Below are 20,091 nucleotides of genomic sequence, written 5' to 3'. Positions count from 1 at the left end.
CGCTAAAGGCTTAGCTACACGCGTTTTAGTGACCGATGATAATCCGTCGCTAATCCATCGCTAAATGGCTTTAGAGACGGATTTCTATTGTTTAGCGACATATTTCGTTCATCGCTAAAATCAGATTTTTTTGGTGTATTTTCTCTAATATCTCGTACCAAACAACGTTAAATCCTCTCCTTCTCAACCACCATGATCCCCCCCCCCCCCACACACACACCCACCCACCCACTCATTTCCCATTAGGGATGACAAACGGGGTGGGGCGATTGTGTTTGTGGGGAAATCCGCGTAAATCCTCAAGGATTTCAACCCGCTTCGCTCCACATAACCCAATTTATTATTATTTTCACACCTCGCATAAACCCGTCTCGTATTATTAGTATTTGTCATTTTTTTTGGTCCTTATTTTTTTTCCGGAGCCTTTCAAGTTGAATTAAAAAAATTAAAAGACAAGTGATTCCAGATTCTTTTAGTTAATCCAAATGATTATTTTTTTTTTACAAAAGACATTCTGCAGACAAAGAGAGAAAGGAGAAAAAAATTGTTCTAATTATAATAAGATGATTTAATTTAAACTTAGCAATTCTATACCCCACAATAGATCCACATATATTTTCTAAAAAATTATTCCAACTCATGTTGCTGCATTGTCATCCCTACTTTTCATTGATTTTTATCAGGTTGTGTAGTTAAGAGGAATAGATTTCTGTAAGTTGATTGATAACAATTAAATTTTATCAATTCTTTTGGAACAACTTGTGCTGTCGTGGTCCCATGCTTTAGTACTTTTCCACTCATTATAATAACCCAACAATCAATATATAGAATAGAGCAGCACATGGTTGCAGAACAGATGTACTAACTTGCTCAATTTAAGTGTTCTAGTTTGTTTGAGCACAAATTTAAAAAAATAAAAAGATACTTTTGAAATTTATGATTAAAATAAAGATATGTGTAATTTTTCAAATTTTGTAGTAGACATTGAAAAACTTATTAAATATAGAAAGAAATACTCTTTCTAAGACATATCAAAAAAGAAAAATAAAAAACTTAAATTGAGACTGAGGATTGAGGAAGTATACAAGTTTTAAAAGATTTATTTTTGCTGAATCTTTACTTAATAATCCTATTGAGTAAAAATATTAAGCATTTGTAGCTTCTGCTAACACACTGCTACTATAGCAATTATACATGCCTATTTAATATCTCCAAAAACACGTATTAGAAATGTTAATGTGCTTCTTCAAGGAACTCTGTCACTAACATTGAGCTTCAATACCTGGTTGATAGGATAAGGGCAGTTCGATGCATAAAATATTTCGCTTTAGTATGATCCGAGAAAATTGTGCACCTCAAGCACTTAATAAAATTATTTCTATATACTTTTTTATGGCTTGAATGTATGACCTATAAGTTATATGAAGAGAAAATTTATCGTTGCTCCAACATATTCATGATACGGTAGTCTTTTTAGCACTATAAATAATGAGTTGTGTAGAAATTTATCATTTTGACCTCTTTTATATTTTAATCCCCCACTTGGGGGGTGGGGTGGGGGCTTTTACACCTACCTTTACTCTCTTGCTTTAATTATTTTGTTGTAAAAGTAATGAATGGTCCAGAAATGAGATGAAGTCTTTGTCTTCTTGTTGAGTAAGAAGTCTTGCTTTTGGAAAAGAGAAAAAGGCCAGTTTTGCTTCTTTTTTCTCTCTCTCACTGACAGGCTGTACATTGCACCAAATGACTATTAAGTGTCTTAAATAGGAATTACTTTATCTTGACAAAGTCTCAACGATAATTAGTTTTTATTTTACATGTAATTGCCAAAACAATAAGCACAAGTGCCGAAACTATTATATATTGTCTATTTATATTTTAACTTGGTAAGATTATTAAGTAAATATTAAATAAAATAAATTTATTAGAATTTACATGATATAATAAATTTTGCAATCATGTGCTTTATTTTTTATATTGACCATTGTATTCGTAAAAAAATAATTTGATATAGTTCAACTGTAATCAAACAAAATATAGGAGAAATCTATTTTATTTTATTTTTCATAATTCATTTTTAACTATTACTATTTCGAACCCAAATATCACATGACTTCATTTAATCTATGTTACTAACTTTAGGTGTCTACCGGTACCCCACTTTCTAGAATCCCCAATTACCTTCAATTATTCAATTGAGAAAGTAAAGAAGAGGCACTAGCAAACATAGAAAAGTTAGACCACTAGCAAGAGAGAAAAATCAGTGACCTTTCTTGTTTGGAAATTACTATTAGCATTCAACAGGTAAAGGTAAAGTAAAGTTATTAGTAATTGAAGATTGAAAAATTTATCCTGTCAAAATTCTTAAAAAGATCATTTTGTGTTTTGGTTTGCAGATTTCAGAAATGGAGGTAGGCTTAGCAGTTGGTGGTGCATTTCTCTCTTCAGCTTTGAATGTTCTCTTTGATAGGTTTGCTCCTGAGGGTGAGCTGCTGAAGATGTTTCAGAAGCACACGAATGGTGTTCGGCTCTTAAACAAGCTGAGAATGACTTTGCTTGGTCTTCAAGCTGTGCTAAGTGATGCAGAGAATAAGCAGGCATCAAATCAATTTGTGAGCCGGTGGCTTAATGAGCTTCGAGATGCTGTGGACACCGCTGAAAACTTAATGGAAGAGGTCAATTATGAGGCTTTGAGACTTCAGGTTGAAGGTCAGCATCAAAATCTTCCAGAAACTAGCAACCAGCAAGTAAGTGATGATTTTTTCCATAACATAAAGGAGAAGTTGGAAGACACTGTGGAAACATTGAAGGATTTGGAAAAGCAAATTGGCCACCTTAGCTTAAAGGAGCATTTTAGTTCGATGAAACAAAAAACTAGAACACCTTCAACTTCGGTTGAAGAATCTGATGTCTTTGGTAGGCACAAGGAAATAAAGGATTTGATTGACCGTTTATTGTCTGAAGATCCAAGTGGGAGAAACCTGACTGTAGTTCCTATTGTTGGAATGGCCGGCGTGGGTAAGACAACACTTACTCAAGTGGTTTACAATCATGAGAGGGTGAACGACCATTTTCGTTTGAAAGCTTGGTATTGTGTTTCTGAGGCATATGATACTTTGAGAATAACGAAAGGGTTACTTCAAGATATTGGCTCATTTGACTTGAAGATTGATGGCAATCTTAATCAGCTTAAAGTCAAATTGAAGGAAAGCCTAAAGGGAAAGAAGTTTCTTATTGTTCTGGATGATGTGTGGAATGAAAACTATGATGCGTGGACTGTCCTGAGAAAGCTTTTTGTACAAGGAGATATGGGAAGCAAGATAATTGTGACGACACGCAAGCAGGATGTTGCTAAGACGATGTGTGATGAGAAGATGGATCTTTGCGCAATCACCTTGGGGCCTCTGCCTAGAGACGACTCTTGGGCTTTATTCAAACGACATTCACTACAAAATGGGGAACATCCAGAACTTGAAGAGGTTGGGGAAAAAATTGCAGAGTACTGCAAAGGGTTGCCTTTAGCTCTAAAGACACTTGCTAGTCTTTTACGCCACAAATCAAAGGTGGATGAGTGGACAGACATTTTAAACAATGAAATATTGAAGCAGCAAATTTGTTTGAATGATGTAATACCAGCGTTGATGTTGAGCTACAATGATCTTTCTCCTAATTTGAAGGGATGTTTTGCTTTTTGTGCAATATATCCCAAAGATTATCAATTCTGCAAAGACCAAGTTATTTACATGTGGATTGCTAATGGTCTTGTAGATCATTTATGTTCAGGTAACAAAATCTTTGACGAGTTGAGATCAAGATCATTGTTTGAGAGGGTCCCAGGGTCTAAATGGAAACCGGAGAGATTCTTAATGCATGACCTTGTCAATGATTTGGCCCAAACTGTATCTTCAAAACTTTGTATTAGGTTGGAAGAGAACGAAGGATCTGATGATATGTTGAAACAAAGTCGTCACATGTCCTATTCCATGGGACAAGAAGGTGAGTTTGAGAAATTGAAACCACTCTCCAAATCAGAGCGGCTGAGGACATGGCTTCCAATCAATATCAGTTACTCATCTCAGCTAAGCAAGAGGGTATTGCATAACATACTGCTAAGACTGACATGCTTAAGGGCATTATCATTGTCTCATTACAAGATTAAGGAGGTTCCAAATGACTTGTTTATCCAATTAAAGCTCCTCAGATTTTTGGACCTTTCTTGGACACATATTGAAAAGTTGCCAGATTCTGTTTGTGTATTGTTTAACTTGCAGACACTTCTCCTGTCACATTGTGTTTATCTTGGGGAGCTACCATTGCAGATGGACAAGTTGATCAACTTGCGTCACCTCGATATTAGCAACACTTCTTTCTTGAAGATGCCGCTACATCCGAGCATGTTGAAATGTCTCCATGTGTTGGTGGGAGCCAAGTTTCTTCTAGGTGGTCATGGTGGTTTGAGAATGGAAGATTTGGGTGAAGTACATAACTTGTACGGATCTCTATCAGTTCTAGAGTTGCAAAATGTGGTTGATAAAACACAAGCTCTGAAGGCAAATATAAATGGAAAGAAAAATGTTGAGAAGTTGTCTTTGGAGTGGAGTGGAAGTAGTACTGCAGACAATTCACAAACTGAAAGAGCCATACTTGATGGGCTATGCCCATACACAAACATAAAAGAACTCCAAATCACTGGATATAGAGGGACAAGATTTTCAGATTGGCTAGCTGATCCTTCGTTTCGTAAGCTTGTAGAATTATCCCTTAGCAACTGCAAGGACTGTGATTCCTTGCCAGCACTAGGACAACTCCCTTCTTTGAAATTTCTTTCCATTAGAAAGATGCATGGAATAATAGAGGTGACGGGAGAATTCTATGGCAGTTCATCATCCAAAAAGCCTTTTAACTCTCTTGAGAAGCTTGAATTTGAAGATATGGGGGAGTGGAAGCAATGGCACATTCTAGGAATTGGCGAGTTCCCCATGCTTGAGAAGCTTTCAATTAAAAATTGTCCGAAGTTGATGGGGAAGTTACCTGAAAATCTTGGTTCTCTGAAAGAATTGAGAATTTTAGAGACACCTCTTTTTGAAGGAATGAAGCAGACTGTTGAATTATATATTGGTGATTGTAACTCTCTTAATTACCTCCTTACCTTTTAGGATACTGCCGAGTACCTTGAAGAGAATGAGGATAACTGGTTGCCATGATCCGCCAGTTGGTGAGATGAGTTATTGTTACATGTTTCTCGAGAATTTATATAACCATCATGAGCTCCATTCACTAGGTCTTTGGCACCTCACTTCGCCTCAAAATCTAGACATTTGGAATTGTCATAATCTACAATCACTTTCCGAATCAGTACTGCCCTCCTCCATCTCTGAGCTGACCATCAAGGATTGCCCTAATCTCCAATCCCTTCCAGTATAAGGGATGCCCTCTTCCCTCTCTAAACTAGTTATTTCCAACTGTCCATTGCTCACACCACTACTAGAATTTGATAAGGGCAAATACTGGCCAAATATTGCTCCAATTCCCATCATATGTATTGATGATAAATACCTGTAATGATTAAAACAATTGGTGCTCTAACAAATGTAAGTTATTCTTTTCCCTCATAAGCTTTTATTTTTGTTTACTTCACTTTACTTTTTTGTAAGTACTTCCTTTTTAAAATCTTGTTGAGCAGTGTGGAAAGTATATATGTTGGACGGTAATTAAGTCGGCTTTGAGAGAATGTTTTATTGATAATTTATAAAAATGAGTGGCTATGGCATAAGACTAATATGTTATCGAACTTTGAGAAAAGGCTCATTTATGCCATTTTCGTTTTAAGAAAAGGCTCATTCATGCTATTATTTGTTAACTAAAAATAGTTTTAATTTTGCAAAACCCTTTTTTATACGTGGTCAATAATGATTCGGCTACACCATTAATTAAATCATTTTTTAAAAGAAAAAAGGTTCAAATATGCCTTTTCTCAAAGTTCAATGGCATATTTGAGCTCCTTGCTGTTGTTTGGTGAGTTGTAAGTACAAATTTGTAAGACGTTTCGGAATTTGATATTCCTTGGTGTTATATGTGGAACTCTCTAGCATATGAATCTAGTCTTCCAGCATGACATGAAAAGTATCCTAACTTCTTTGTTATCTCAAGGTTGATGAGATGTTACTCTTGTAAGTCCAGAAGAAAGAAAAGCCATTGCGGGGTTGTATTTGGAAGCATTAAATCAGCGCAGAAGGCGTAAAAAGGATGTTCAGAGATGTATGGGATGCCATAACTGAGAACTCAAAGGTATTAACAAGTTTATCTTCATATTTTTGCTTGTTCTTCTAAAATAATGAATGTCGTCGGAGAAATAGTGAAACACTTTGACTATTCATTTGCGATAAAAGTAAATATACTTGGAAGGTTGTTTAACCTGTTTAACCTGTAGCTCCTAATTGTGATGCTTCATTTACACATTTTAAATATTTTATCTTATTACAGGGATAAAGTCTGTTCTAGTCAATTAGATGTTACAGACTTGCAAGTATTTGTCGCGCGTTATATAATTGCATATTTCTTGGATGGCAGATATTGGATTGGTTTCTCATTGCTATTGATTTATGCTCTTATCACGTTGTAATTTCGCATCCCAATTGCGAAATACATCATATGTAGCTTGTGCAACCATGTTTAATCGAAAGTATTTAGTTCTTGTAAGCATCAACCATCCCATGTCAAGAATGAAACTTTGCTTAATTGTAGAACGAAGATCTGATGTCACTATAGAAAATCTTTTTAAGTGAATCGATGCAGGATACATTGTATTTTCACTCATTTATAATTGTGCCACAACATGACGATGAAAACTAAAGTTTGTCAATTGGTAGCTACAACATGTCAACGAAAACTGATCATTCTTTAGTAATTNTACATTGTATTTTCACTATCCTTCAATGTTTGCACATATTTAATTGTGCCACAACATGACCATGAAAACTGATCATTCTTTAGTAATTAAAGATATATTTTATCTTCTCAAAATCATTTTGTGTTTCCTTGTTTTGCTTTACAGATTTCAGAAATCTGTTCAGGCCTGCAAATTTTCTTTGATAGGCTTGCACCTCAGGGTGAGCTGTTTCAGAAGCGTAAGAATGATGTTCAGATCTTAAAGAAGCTGAAAATCACTGTGTGGTCTTCAAGCTGTGGTAAGTGATGCAGAGAATAAGCAGGCGTCAAATCAATCTGTGAACCAGTGGCTTGATGAGCTTCGAGATGCTGTGGACTCAGCTGAAAACTTGATGGAAGAAGTTAATTATGAAGCTTTGAGGCTTAAGGTGGAAGGTCAGCATCAAAATCTTGCAGAAATTAAACCAGCAATTACTAGCAGTTAATTTTGTGGATATTTTCTTTGCTTGTCTATTAGCTTCATTTGGTCGTTGATCAATTGTTATTGTTCGATCTTGTCTTATTTGTTCTTAAACTTGAGTCAACTAAAATCATGAATGGCCAGTAAAATGAATAGATGTATCATGATGTGCATTTCATATTTTTGCTAGTTCTTTCCTAATTTTCATGTGCATTTCAGGACCTTATAGTGTTAATCTGCTTTTCTTAATTTGTCTGCTTTACTCTCGTCACTACTATCCATGCTGCAATATAGGACCAGAACTGCAAGTGGTATTAGATTCAAAAGACAACTGAAAATTGGTATAGGGACTAACCAAATAGGCTGTTAAAATTCAGTATTGGTAATATCATGATTTACTATGTATAAAAATAATATTAAATAAGGTATATAAAATAACTACATATTATTTTCTCTAATATGTACCAAACAACATTAAATCCTCTCCTTCCCAACTACCATGATCTCACCCCCCTCCCCACTAATTTCCCATTAGGGATTGCAAACGGGGTGGGGCGATTGCGGTAGCTGGGCGAATTCGCATAAACTCAAGAATTTCAACCTGTCTCGCTCAGCATAACATAATTTATTGTTTTCACACATCGCATGAATTTGTCACAAGTTAATCCAAATGATTTATTTTTTTTAAAAAAAAAGACATGCTACATAGTACAGAGAAAGGTGAAAACATATTTTTAATTATAATAAGATGGTTTAATTTAAACTTAGTAATTTTATAATCCGCAATCGATACACATATATTTTCTAAAAAAATATTTTATCCTGCGCTGCTCCATTGTCATCCCTTCTCATTAATTTTTATTAGGTTTGATTGTATAGTTAAGAGGGATAGGTTTCTCCGGTAAAATGATTGAAGACAATTGAACTTTCTTTTATATTTTTCGTTAAATGAGATGCCTTAGTCATTTTCCACTACATTACAATAACCTAACATTCAATATATAGAGTAGACACATGGTTGCAGAACGGATGCACTAACTCCGCTCAATTTAAGTGTTTGAGCATAAAGTTTAAAAAATAAAAAGAGATTTTGAAATTTATGATTAAATTAAAGAAGTGTGTAGTTTTTCAAATTTTATAGTGTTAAACTTAGAAGGTAGAATGTAGTGAAAAACTTATTAAATATAGAAAGAAATACTCTTTTTGAGACATACTAAAAAAGAAAAGTAAGACACTTAAATCAAGAGTGAGGAAGTATATAAGTTAATAAATATTTATTTTGTTGAATCTTTACTTAATAATCCCACAGTTAAAATATTAAACGTTTGTAGCTTCTGCTAACACACTATTACTATAGCAATTATACATACCTATTATTATCTCCAAAAACACGTATTAGAAATGTTAATGTGATTCTTCAAGAAACTCTATCACTAAACATTGAGCTTCAATACATTGTGGATAGGGCAAGGACAATTCGCTGCACAAAATATTCCGCACTAATATGATCCAAGAAAAAGGTGCACCTCAAGCACTTAATAAAAATATTAGTATATGTTTTTTCACGGATTGAATCTATAACCTATAAGTTACACGGATACAAAATTTACCGTTACTCCAACAAATTCATAATATGATACTCCCTTTGTTCTTAATTACTTATCCACTTTTAAATTGACACACCTATTAAGAAAACAATTATTGACATAGTAAGTTTACCATTTTATCCCTATTAATTATGAAGTGGATGAATTAAAGTTTTAAGATTTTTAAGAAATTCTACCTTTTCATAGTAATTAATTGAGGGTATAATAGGTAAAAAAAAGTTATCCTTTCTTGGTTTGTCAAAATAGACAAATAATTAGAGACAATTAAAAAAGGAAAAGTGGACAAGTAATTAAAGACAGAGGGAATAATTCCTTTTAGCACTATAAATAATGACTTGTGTAGAAATTTATCATCTATCATTTTTCATTTTTTTAGTCCCCCACTAGGGGGGACCTTTTACACTCACCTTTACTCTCTTGCTTTAATTATTGAATTGAGTAAGTAAATGAATAGGCAAGAAAACAAATGAAGTCTTTGTTTCTAGTTGAGTGAAAAGTCATGTTTTTGGAAAAGAGAAAAAGGCCAGTTTTGCTTCTTTCTTTTTTTCCTCTGACTGACAGGCTGTACATTTTACCAAATGACTAGTAACTAGTAAGTGTCTTAAATAGGAATTACTTTATCTTGACAAAGTCTCTACCATAATTAGGTTTTATTTTACCCTTAATTGCTAAAACAATAAACACAAGTATCGTACATGAAAGGTGTGTTGTCCGAAAGTAAACTACAATTATGTTGCCTAATAAAATATACCTTCTATTTCAAGTTATATACACACTAGTTTCTCGACATATATGTTGTATATGTATCCCATGTGAATATTTATATATATGTTAGTCCAACATATTCATAATATGATAGTCCTTTTTAGCACTATAAATAATGAGTTGTGTAGAAATTTATCAGATTGAACTTTTTTTACTTTTAGTTCCCCCACTAGGGGGGACCTTTTACACCCACCTTTACTCTCTTTGCTTTAATTATTGAATTGAGAAAGTAATCAATGTGCAAGAAAACAAATGAAGTCTTTGTCTTATTGTTTAGAGTGAAAAGTCTTGCTTTTGGAAAAGAGAAAATGGCCAGTTTGGTCTTCTTTTTTTTTCTGACTATCAACTGTACATTGTACCAAACGACTAGTAGGTGTTTTAAATAGGAATTACTTTATCTTGACAAAGCTCTACAATAATTAGGTTTTAGTTTACCCTTAATTGCTAAAATAATAAACACAAGTATGGTACATGAAAGGTGTGTTGGTCGAAACTACTATTATGATGCCTAATAAAATTTACCTTCTATTTCAAGCTATATATACACTGGTTTCTCAACATATATGTTGTATGTGTGTTCCATGTGAATATGTATACATATGTTAGAATGATTAAAATGTTATGAAAACATACATGTAATGATTAATAAAATGCAATAACTACAAATAATTTTTTTTTTAAATATGACCCAAAAAAAATAAAATAAGGGGCATATTTTATATATTTAATAATTAATTATTTTAAACAGCTAATTGTAAATTTTCAGCTTTGGTTAAGCTTTCAATATATATATATATATACTTACTGCTATTGTGACATTTTAATATTAATAAAAAAGCATAATGCATAAACATAACCCTTAATTTGACGTTAGTTGGTAACTATGACCTTTAACTTTGAGTGTGCACAAGTAGACACTTAAACTTGTATAAAATTGAGCAAATAGACACATTCGTCCTACATGGCACCCTACATGGCAATTTTGTGTCCTACATGACGTCCTACGTGTATTGTGCCAAGTAGGACACTTGTGTCTACTTGTTCAATTTTATACAAGTTTAAATGTCTACTTGTGCATAGTCAGAGTTGGAGGGCATAGTTGTTAGTTGAAGCCAAGTTAAGGGTTATGTTGATGTATTATGCCTAATAGAAATGTATCATATGTCACATTATGTATCATGTTATGTCCATTGTGTGGACATTACTTTTATACATCTCTACTCTCATCAAGAGTATCATGATTAGTACTCTTCTATCCACCAACTTTTCATTTCACCCATTATTCTATCTTTATATCTTGTAACTCTTGTAACCTATAAGTCATTCATTTACCCAATTTACTACTCATAATCTTCATATTCCCTATAAATAGTGATGTCTTCCTTTGTATTGAGGGCACAAGAAATATATAAGAGAAACAATGCCATAAAAGAAACAGAGTTGAGACAAAGAAGGATATTCTTAGTAGGCGTTTGGTCATGCGATACCATATCACGATATGGAATCGTGAGATGAGATCAGTGTTTGGACATGCGATTTTACGCTGATTTCATCTCATGATTCCATATCATGAGATGTGATTCCATATTCTCCAAAAACCATGATATGGGAATTCCATATCATGACTTGAGATATTTTTAATACAAAAATTGATTCACAAGTTTATATTTTGTTAAAACAATCCCACATTTATATCTACGAACCATTTTATTTCATATGTAAATAAAATTTATAATCACATGATTACTTTTTAAAATTTATTATTCTCACCGACATAAAATTTATTATTCTCTCCAACATATAGCCACTTTAACTCACATCAACTGATTGTTGAGTAATAAATTTGTTTTCTTCATTTACTCAACACCTATTTATTACTTCTATCGTTTTGTATTTATTACAATTCAAAGTAACAATGTTGGTTCGTCTTCTCGGTCACATGATCGAGAAATGCAAGTTTGACGTGAGGAAATTGTTCATACTACATGGGAGAATTATATTAAAGACTAGTACACTACAATTTATGTTCAATTTTTTTTATTGAATTAAAGTTAGATGAAACAGTTACTTAAGTGGAGAACAAATATCTTTGTAATAATTAATTATGCGATTTTAATTTTTTTTGTTTATTTGGTAAGATTAAATAAACAATTGGGGCTATTTTAATAGTTTTACAACTTATGAAATTCTTATGTTTATGAGAAAATATACAACACAAAAATTTCATATCACATGCCCAAACAAAACTTCAATTTCATCTCATAATTCCATATTATGATATCATATCATGATATCATATCATGATTCCATATCATGATTCCATATCATGATACCATATCGCATGGCCAAACGGGCCCTAAGTAGGCGTTTGACCATGCGATACCATATTCTCTAAAAATCATGATATGAGAATTTCTTTGCAAACAAATCTGGAGATAAGTTTGGTAAAGAAATCCAAACCACAGCTAACGTCGTTTCCTCCTTAGGATTATATCCAATGGACCATGGAAAAACCCTACATTGGTGCTCCTCTCCATTGTAGAGAAGATAATTAACTGAGCGAGATAAAGCTAGACATAATCTTCATATTGATCAAACCTTAACAAGATTTGTCTTGGAGCAAGTAAACCAATTAAACAATTTTCCCTTGGTACCAAGATGTTTCGGTAAAATTGACCTTAATACGTTCAAATCTGGCACACCATGGGATAATTTAAACACCACTGCTTGATGTAATCCTTCTTCGATCATAAAGTCTTGCCTTTCCTCCATTGAAAACGTGATAGTAGGTTCTCCATGAATTATTTCGATTGATTTTACGATTGTTTTTGAGTTAATTAGGGCAGATTGTTTAGGATTTATAGTATTGGAATTGAAAAGGGTGGCGTATGTGGTGATTTGGGGTGGTGGGGCGGACTGGACAACCTCGAAAGGAAGCCGTCCAGTGGCCGTAGCAGCCATGATAGCTGCACAGCTGCTGCCTGTGTAGGAGCCACCAGAACCCTAGGTCGGCAGAACGTTTGCAGAGGTATGCTTATTTTAATAAGTTTTAAAATTTCACAAAAGAAGAAGAAAATCTTAGTTATACAATATAACGAAGATGCGAAATTCATTAGTAATATTTAATATTGCGTCTTTTCTTCTTTTTACTTCAATTCTTCCTCTTCCGAATTAAGAGTATTTAGTTACAAATCACACATGAATTGATTTTCATTTCATATATAAATAAGAGATGGTTTATGAAGTAACTACAATAACAATGATAATTTTTTAAAAGGAACACCACATTCACAAATTATCAATTATTCAATCACGATCCTACCTAACCCAACTTGTTGTCAAAGAAGAATCAAGTTAGGATGAATAAACTTAGTAGAAATATGGTCATCTAAAACATGTGAATCTTTATAGATGAAACTTGTATGTATTTTTTTTAATTAATGACACCTCTTCAAATTCTTTACTTTAATATTAAACAATAGAGTGTATTTAGATGGAAAGTGTAAGTACTTTACAAGAAGAAAATAATTCTAATTACATATCAATCATAACTTTTCAATTTTTTCCGTTCTAAGATTTATGATTATGATTAAAAGCAATATGAATTTACTCATTTATCAAGAAAATAATAATTTAATTATTAAAGGACTTACCATTATGTAATTAAAATATTTATATTTAATTAGATAATTATGCTAATTCAATTTTTTACTTTGTAGCTTCCCGCTTATAATAATAAATAAAATATAAGATGCACTTGACACCTCACATAAACACATGAGTACACCCCACCCCCAAGTACCTTCAATTATTCAATTGAGAAAGTAATGAATAGATACTAGCAAACATAGACCACTAGCAAAAGAGAGAAAAAATCAGTGATCATTCTTGTTTGGAAATTACTATTAGTATTCAACAGGTAAAGCAAAGTTGTTAGTAATTGAAGATTGAAAAATTAATCTTGTCAGAATTCTTAAAAGATCATTTTGTGTTTGTGCTTTGCAGATTTCAGAAATGGAGGTTGGCTTAGCAGTTGGTGGTGCATCTCGCTCTTTAGCTTTGGATGTTCTCGTTGATAGGCTTTCAGAAATGGAGATGTTTGTGAAGCATAAGCATCTTGCTCAGATCTTAAAGCTGAAACTGATTTTGCGTGGTCTTCAAGTTGTGCTAAGTGATGCAGAGAATAAGCAGGCATCAAATCACTATGTGAGACGTTGGCTTAATGAGCTTCGATATGCTGTGGAATCTGCTGAAAACTTGATTGAACAAGTCAATTATGAAGCTTTGAGGCTTAAGGTGGAAGGTAAGGATCAAAATCTTGCAGAAACACTAGTTAAACCTGGGAAGATGTTGTTGCATGATGATTTTTTTGGTAAAATAAAGAACAAGTTGGAAGAAACCATTGAAACATTGGAGGTGATGGAAAAGCAAATTGGCCACCTTGGCTTAAAGAAGCATTTTCGTTCGACTAAACAAGAAACTAGAACACCTTCAACTTCGGTTGAAGAATCTGATGTCTTTGGTAGGCACAAGGAAATAAAGGATTTGATTGACCGTTTATTGTCTGAAGATCCAAGTGGGAGAAACCTAACTGTAGTTCCTATTGTTGGAATGGGTGGCGCGGGTAAGACAACACTTGCTAAAGTGGTTTACAATCATGAGAGGCTGAAGGACCATTTTGGTTTGAAAGCTTGGTATTGTGTTTCTGAGGCATATGATGCTTTGAGAATAACGAAAGGGTTACTTCAAGAAATTGGCTCATTTGACTTGAAGATTGATGGCAATCTTAATCAGCTTCAAGTCAAATTGAAGGAAAGCCTAAAGGGAAAGAAGTTTCTTATTGTCCTGGATGATGTGTGGAATGAAAACTATAATCAGTGGTCTGACCTGAGAAATCTTTTTGTACAAGGAGATATGGGAAGCAAGATAATTGTGACAACACGTAAGCAGGATGTTGCTAAGACGATGTGTGATGAGAAGATGGATCTTTGGGCAATCACCTTGGGGCCTCTGCCTAGAGACGACTCTTGGGCTTTATTCAAACGACATTCACTAGACTATGGGGAACATCCAGCAGAACTTGAAGAGGTTGGGAAAAAAATTGCAGAGAAGTGCAAAGGGTTGCCTTTAACTCTAAAGACAGTTGCTTGTATTTTACGCTGCAGATTAGAGGTGGATGAGTGGATGTACATTTTAAAAAGTCAAATATGGAATCATCCAATTTTATTGGATGATTTATTACCATCATTGATGTTGAGCTACAATGATCTTTCTGGGTGTTTGAAGCGATGTTTTGCTTTTTGTGCAATATATCCCAAAGGTTATCAATTCTGCAAATACCAAGTTATTTACCTGTGGATTGCTAATGGTCTTGTATCGCAGTTTCAGTTAGGTAACATGTACTTTAACGAGTTATTATCAAGATCATTGTTTGAGAAGGCCCCAGAGTCTAAATGGAAACCAGAGAGATTCTTAATGCATGACCTTGTCAATGATTTGGCCCAACTTATTGGATCTTCAAGACCTTGTATGAGGTTGGAAGAGAGTGAAGGATCTTATCTGATGGAACAAGATGGTGACTTTGAGAAGAGGACATTGCTTCCAATCAATATCAGTTGCTCATCACACCTAAGCAAGAGAGTGTTGCATAACATACTGCCAAGACTGACATGCTTAAGGGCATTATCATTGTCTCATTACAAGATTAAGGAGTTGTCAAATGACTTGTTTGTCCAATTAAAGCTCCTCAAATTTTTGGACCTTTCTTGGACACATATTGAGAAGTTGCCAGATTCTGTTTGTGTATTGTATAACTTGCAGACACTTCTCCTGTCACATTGTGTTAATCTTGGGGAGCTACCGCCGCAGATGGAGAAGTTGATCAACTTGCGTCACCTTGATATAAGCAACTCTTCTCTCTTGAAGATGTCGCTACATCTGAGCAAGCTGAAATGTCTCCATGTGCTGGTGGGAGCCAAGTTTCTTCTAGGTGGTCATGGTGGTTTGAGAATGGAAGATTTGGGTGCAGTACATAACTTGTATGGATCTCTATCAGTTCTAGAGTTGCAAAATGTGGTTGATAATACGCAAGCTCTGAAGGCAAATATAAAGGGAAAGGAAAATGTTGAGAAGTTGTCTTTGGAGTGGAGTGGAAGTAGTACTGCGGACAATTCACAAACGGAAAGAGCCATACTTAATGGGCTATGCCCATACACAAACATAAAAGAGCTCCAAATCACTGGATATAGAGGGACAAAATTTTCAGATTGGCTAGCTGATCCTTCGTTTCTTAAGCTAGTAGAATTATCTCTTTGCAACTGCAAGGACTGTGATTCCTTGCCAGCACTAGGACAACTCCCTTCTTTGAAATTCCTTTCCATCAGAAAGATGCATGGAATAATAGAGGTGACGGGCGAATTCTATGGCAGTTTATCCTGCAAAAAGCCTTTTAACTCTCTTGAGAAGCTTGAATTTGAAGATATGGTGGAGTGGAAGCAATGGCATGTTCTAGGAATTGGCGAGTTCCCCATGCTTGAGCAGCTTTCGATTAAAAATTGTCCGAAGTTGATGAGGAAGTTACCTGGAAATCTTTGTTCTCTGACAGAATTGAGAATTTCAGAGACACCTCTTTTTGAGGGAATGAAGCAGATTATTGAATTATATATTGGTAATTGTAACTCTGTTACATCATTACCTTTTAGGATACTGCCGAGTACCTTGAAGAGAATGAGGATAACTGGTTGCCGTGAATTAAAATTGGATCCACCAGTTGATGAGATGAGTTATTGTAACATGTTTCTCGAGGATTTATATAACCATGATGAGCTCCATTCACTAGGTATTTGGCACCTCACTTCACTTCAAAGTCTAGACATCTGGAATTGTCATAATCTGCAATCACTTTCTGAATCAGTACTGCCCTCTTCCATCTCTGAGCTGACCATCAAGGATTGCCCTAACCTCCAATCGCTTCCAGTAAAAGGGATGCCCTCTTCCCTCTCTAAACTAGTTATTTCCAACTGTCCATTGCTCACACCACTACTAGAATTTAACAAGGGGAAATACTGGTCAAATATTTCTCAAATTCCCAGCATAGAGATAGATGAGGAATGCATCTGATGATTAAAACGAATGGCTCTCCAACAGATGTAAGTTATTCTTTTCCCTCGGAAGTTTTTTATTTTTGTTTACTATCCCTTGCTTTTTTGTTAATTCTTTTCCTTTTTTTAAATCTTGCTCACACAACGTCTTACTGACCAAAACATGTTGATATTTCCACCATAAATGTTGATTAGGAGAACCTCTAATGATTATAACGACTGGTACTCCGATATGTGTAAGTTATTCCATTTCTTTAATATCTTTGATTTTTGGTTACTTCTCTATGCTTCTTTCTTCATTATTTTTCTTTGTAATCTTTTTGACCATTATGTAGCATCTATTGCCTCTGTAAAGTCGAGGAAGCATCTTTAGATCAGGATGAAATCTTTATATTTGCATTGAAACATTGTAAGAGAAATCTAGTATAGGTAGGAATTGAGATAGTTTTACTCCTTATGCAGATATGTAGTAGCAGAGAAGTCTCTGTGAGAGTGGTAAGTTATCATTTAAAGTGTATGGCAATCTGGCTCGGCAAGATCAGTTTGACATCCCAGACGGTGAAGAGTTTAATAGAATGAAGGAAGAAAATGCCAATCTACAAGAAAAGTTGAATGATGCTGACATTCTTAATCGATATTCCTTGCTGTTGTCTGGTGAGTTATTTGAACAAATTTGTAAGGCGTTTTTGATTTGATAATCTTCAACTCACTGATCGAAATTTGATTCTGGAAGAGATACATGCTCAAGAATCTGTGGAACTCTCTAGCATATGAATCTAGTCTTCCAGCATAACTTGAAAAGCAATCAAGGGGTTGTATTTGGAAGCTTTGAATCAGTAGATAAGGTGAAAAAAGGATGTTCAGAGATGTATGGGATGCCATACCTGAGAACTCACCCATAAATCCAAAAGAATGTAAGGTATTGACAAGTCTTCTTCATATTTTTGCTTGTTCTTTCTAAAATAATGAATGTCGTCGGAGAAATAGTGAAACATTTTGACTATTCATTTGCAATAAAAGTAAATATACTTGAAGGTTGTTTAAACTATAGCTCACATTTTTAATATTTTATCTTATTACAGGGATAAAATCTGTTCTAGTCAATTAGATGTTACAGACTTGCAACTAATTGTCGTGCGTTAAATAATTGCATATTTCTTGGATGGCAGGTATTGGATTGGTTTCTCATTGCTATTGATTTATGCTCTTATCACGTTGTAATTTCACATCCCAATTGCGAAAGACATCATATGTAGCTTGTGCAACCATGTTTAATCGAAAGTATTTGGTTCTTGTAAGCATCAACCATCCCATGTCAAGAATGAAACTTTGCTTAATTGTAGAACGAAGATCTGATGTCACTATAGAAAATCTTTTTAAGTGAATCAATGCAGGATACATTGTATTTTCACATATTTATAATTGTGCCACAACATGACGATGAAAACTAAAGTTTGTCAATTGGTAGCTACAACATGTCGACGAAAACTGATCATTCTTTAGTAATTAAAGATAGATTTTATCTTCTCAAAATCATTTTGTGTTTCCTTGTTTTGCTTTTCAGATTTCAGAAATGGATATTGGCTTAGTAGTTGGTGGTGCATTTCTCTCTTCAGGCCTGCAAGTTTTCTTTGATAGGATTGCACCTCAGGGTGAGCTGCTCAAGATGTTTCAGAAGCGTAAGAATGATGTTCGGATCTTAAAGAAGCTGAAAATCACTTTGCGTGGTCTTCAAGCTGTGGTGAGTGATGTAGAGAATAAGCAGGAGTCAAATCAATCTGTGAGCCAGTGGCTTGATGAGGCTGTAAATCTTGATGGAAGAAGTTAATTATGAAGCTTTGAGGCTTAAGGTGGAAGGTCAGCATCAAAATCTTGCAGAAATTAAACAAGCAAGAAATTTTGTGGATTTTTTCTTTGCTTGTCTATTAGCTTCATTTGGTCGTTCTAAAGACAACTGAAATTGATAGATAGAGGGAGTTCGACAGGACTAACCAAATAGGCTGTTAAAATTTACATCACCCTAATTACCTTAGTCTTAAATAGTTTTTCCTACAATTGTTTTCAAGTTTTGCATGTTTGTATGTTATGAGAAGTATCATCTCTAGAATGGTTCTATGGAAAACTAACAACTTTTCTATTTTTTCAGCAATGAAAATCCATATATAGTCAGTCGACTATAAGTTGCCAGTCTCGCAATGAAAATCCATATATAGTTATTAAAGCTTTCTTGCTCAGCTCAGCACCAACTGTCCATAGAAAACTAGCTTCAATCAATTTCACTATCTTCTTAGGTAACACAAACACTTGTGACCTAATAGAATATCCAAAGTACATAGGGAAGAAATTTAATTAGTAACAGGTTATGACCTGCATTTTAGTTTATTTCAACTCAATTCATTTGGTTCATATAGATATTAACCCGTTTATTTATTAATTCATCTCAATTTAACCCTATCCTAATTCAATTCAACCTCTCCATTGGATACCTCTATCTGAACAGTGAATTACCTGGCCCCAACTATTAGCGAGTTTTAATTAAATTTTTTTTTCTTGATCGAATTCGGTAACTATTACTTTTTAGCTCAGTTGGTGAAAGTTGAATTTTTCCAATAGAAATATGTGAATTTGGTGCTATGTCGTCCCCACTTAACTATAGGCTCTCAGCTCATTTTCCCCTTTTTAAAATAGCAACAGAGAAAGATCAAAGTTCTCCTTCAATTATGTGAAATTGAATAAAAATGTCATCAGTTAAGAATTTGGTCTCAAAATTCCTTTGCCATTTATATTTGGTCAAAAATATCTCCAATTTTACTTAATGGGTCAAAAATGTCCTTTTTTAAAATACATATATTACTTCTTTTTTAAAAAAATATATTTTCCTAATGATGAAAGTTTTAATTAGAAAATGTTGATCCTACTTCAACTTGGAAAATGTTAAGATTTAAAAGTATTTTCTATTTTATTTGAATATTAATGAGGTTTCTATGATCTTATATATATATGACATATATTATCAGTTAAAAAGATACATGGATTTAAAACTATGTGAAATTGAACAAAAATGTTATCAGTTAATAGTTTGGTCTAAAAATGTTCTTGTTGTCAATAGTTATGTTACTTAATGGGTCAAAAATATCCTTTTTCAAAATAAATTTTCTTATAAGCACATTCTTTTTCTAATGATGATTTTTTTTTATTAGAAATTGTTTATCTACTTCAATTTGGAAAAGATTAAGATATAAATATCTTCTATTTTATTAGCATTATTTTT

General features: G+C 33.8%; 3 protein-coding genes across 5 annotated transcripts; all 3 read left to right on the top strand.

The window, feature by feature from the left end:
• The first annotated feature begins 2,216 nt into the window (after nt 1-2,216).
• On the top strand, nt 2,217-5,281 carry LOC125845437 (putative disease resistance RPP13-like protein 1). Its single transcript, XM_049524940.1, has 2 exons — nt 2,217-2,310; nt 2,397-5,281. The coding sequence occupies exon 2, from the start codon at nt 2,406-2,408 to the stop codon at nt 5,154-5,156; it is 2,751 nt and encodes a 916-aa protein (XP_049380897.1). The 5' UTR covers nt 2,217-2,310; nt 2,397-2,405; the 3' UTR covers nt 5,157-5,281.
• Nucleotides 5,282-13,556: 8,275 nt separating this feature from the next.
• LOC125845435 (putative disease resistance RPP13-like protein 1) lies at nt 13,557-16,868 on the top strand. The gene is made up of 2 exons (XM_049524939.1): nt 13,557-13,639; nt 13,726-16,868. The coding sequence occupies exon 2, from the start codon at nt 13,735-13,737 to the stop codon at nt 16,837-16,839; it is 3,105 nt and encodes a 1,034-aa protein (XP_049380896.1). The 5' UTR covers nt 13,557-13,639; nt 13,726-13,734; the 3' UTR covers nt 16,840-16,868.
• Nucleotides 16,869-16,953: 85 nt separating this feature from the next.
• Nucleotides 16,954-18,960, top strand: LOC125845438 (uncharacterized). Of its 3 annotated transcripts, none has more exons than XR_007444288.1 (5): nt 16,954-17,056; nt 17,283-17,474; nt 17,554-17,734; nt 17,903-17,989; nt 18,385-18,960. XR_007444288.1 is itself a non-coding variant. In XM_049524941.1 (4 exons), exons 3-4 carry the CDS (start codon nt 17,677-17,679, stop codon nt 18,646-18,648), a joined length of 327 nt encoding a protein of 108 aa, XP_049380898.1. In that variant the 5' UTR covers nt 16,954-17,056; nt 17,283-17,474; nt 17,554-17,676; the 3' UTR covers nt 18,649-18,960. The 3 variants fall into 3 exon arrangements, 1 of the variants encoding a protein (XP_049380898.1); XR_007444287.1 differs by having other exon boundaries at nt 17,554-17,739; XM_049524941.1 differs by lacking the exon at nt 17,903-17,989 and having other exon boundaries at nt 17,554-17,739.
• Nucleotides 18,961-20,091: the final 1,131 nt, after the last annotated feature.

Source organism: Solanum stenotomum, chromosome 11 (genome assembly GCF_019186545.1).
Source record: "Solanum stenotomum isolate F172 chromosome 11, ASM1918654v1, whole genome shotgun sequence".
NCBI lineage: Eukaryota > Viridiplantae > Streptophyta > Magnoliopsida > Solanales > Solanaceae > Solanum > Solanum stenotomum.
This window is presented reverse-complemented; position numbering and strand designations above follow the sequence as displayed.

Coding starts and splice junctions, on each gene's coding strand:
- LOC125845437 (XM_049524940.1), top strand. CDS start 2,406: ATGGAGGTAGGCTTAGCAGTTGGTGGTGCATTTCTCTCTTCAGCTTTG.
- LOC125845435 (XM_049524939.1), top strand. CDS start 13,735: ATGGAGGTTGGCTTAGCAGTTGGTGGTGCATCTCGCTCTTTAGCTTTG.
- LOC125845438 (XM_049524941.1), top strand. CDS start 17,677: ATGTTCAGAGATGTATGGGATGCCATACCTGAGAACTCACCCATAAAT. Junction 17,740..18,384: donor TAAATCCAAAAGAATGTAAG/GTATTGACAAGT, acceptor TTTGCTTTTCAG/ATTTCAGAAATGGATATTGG.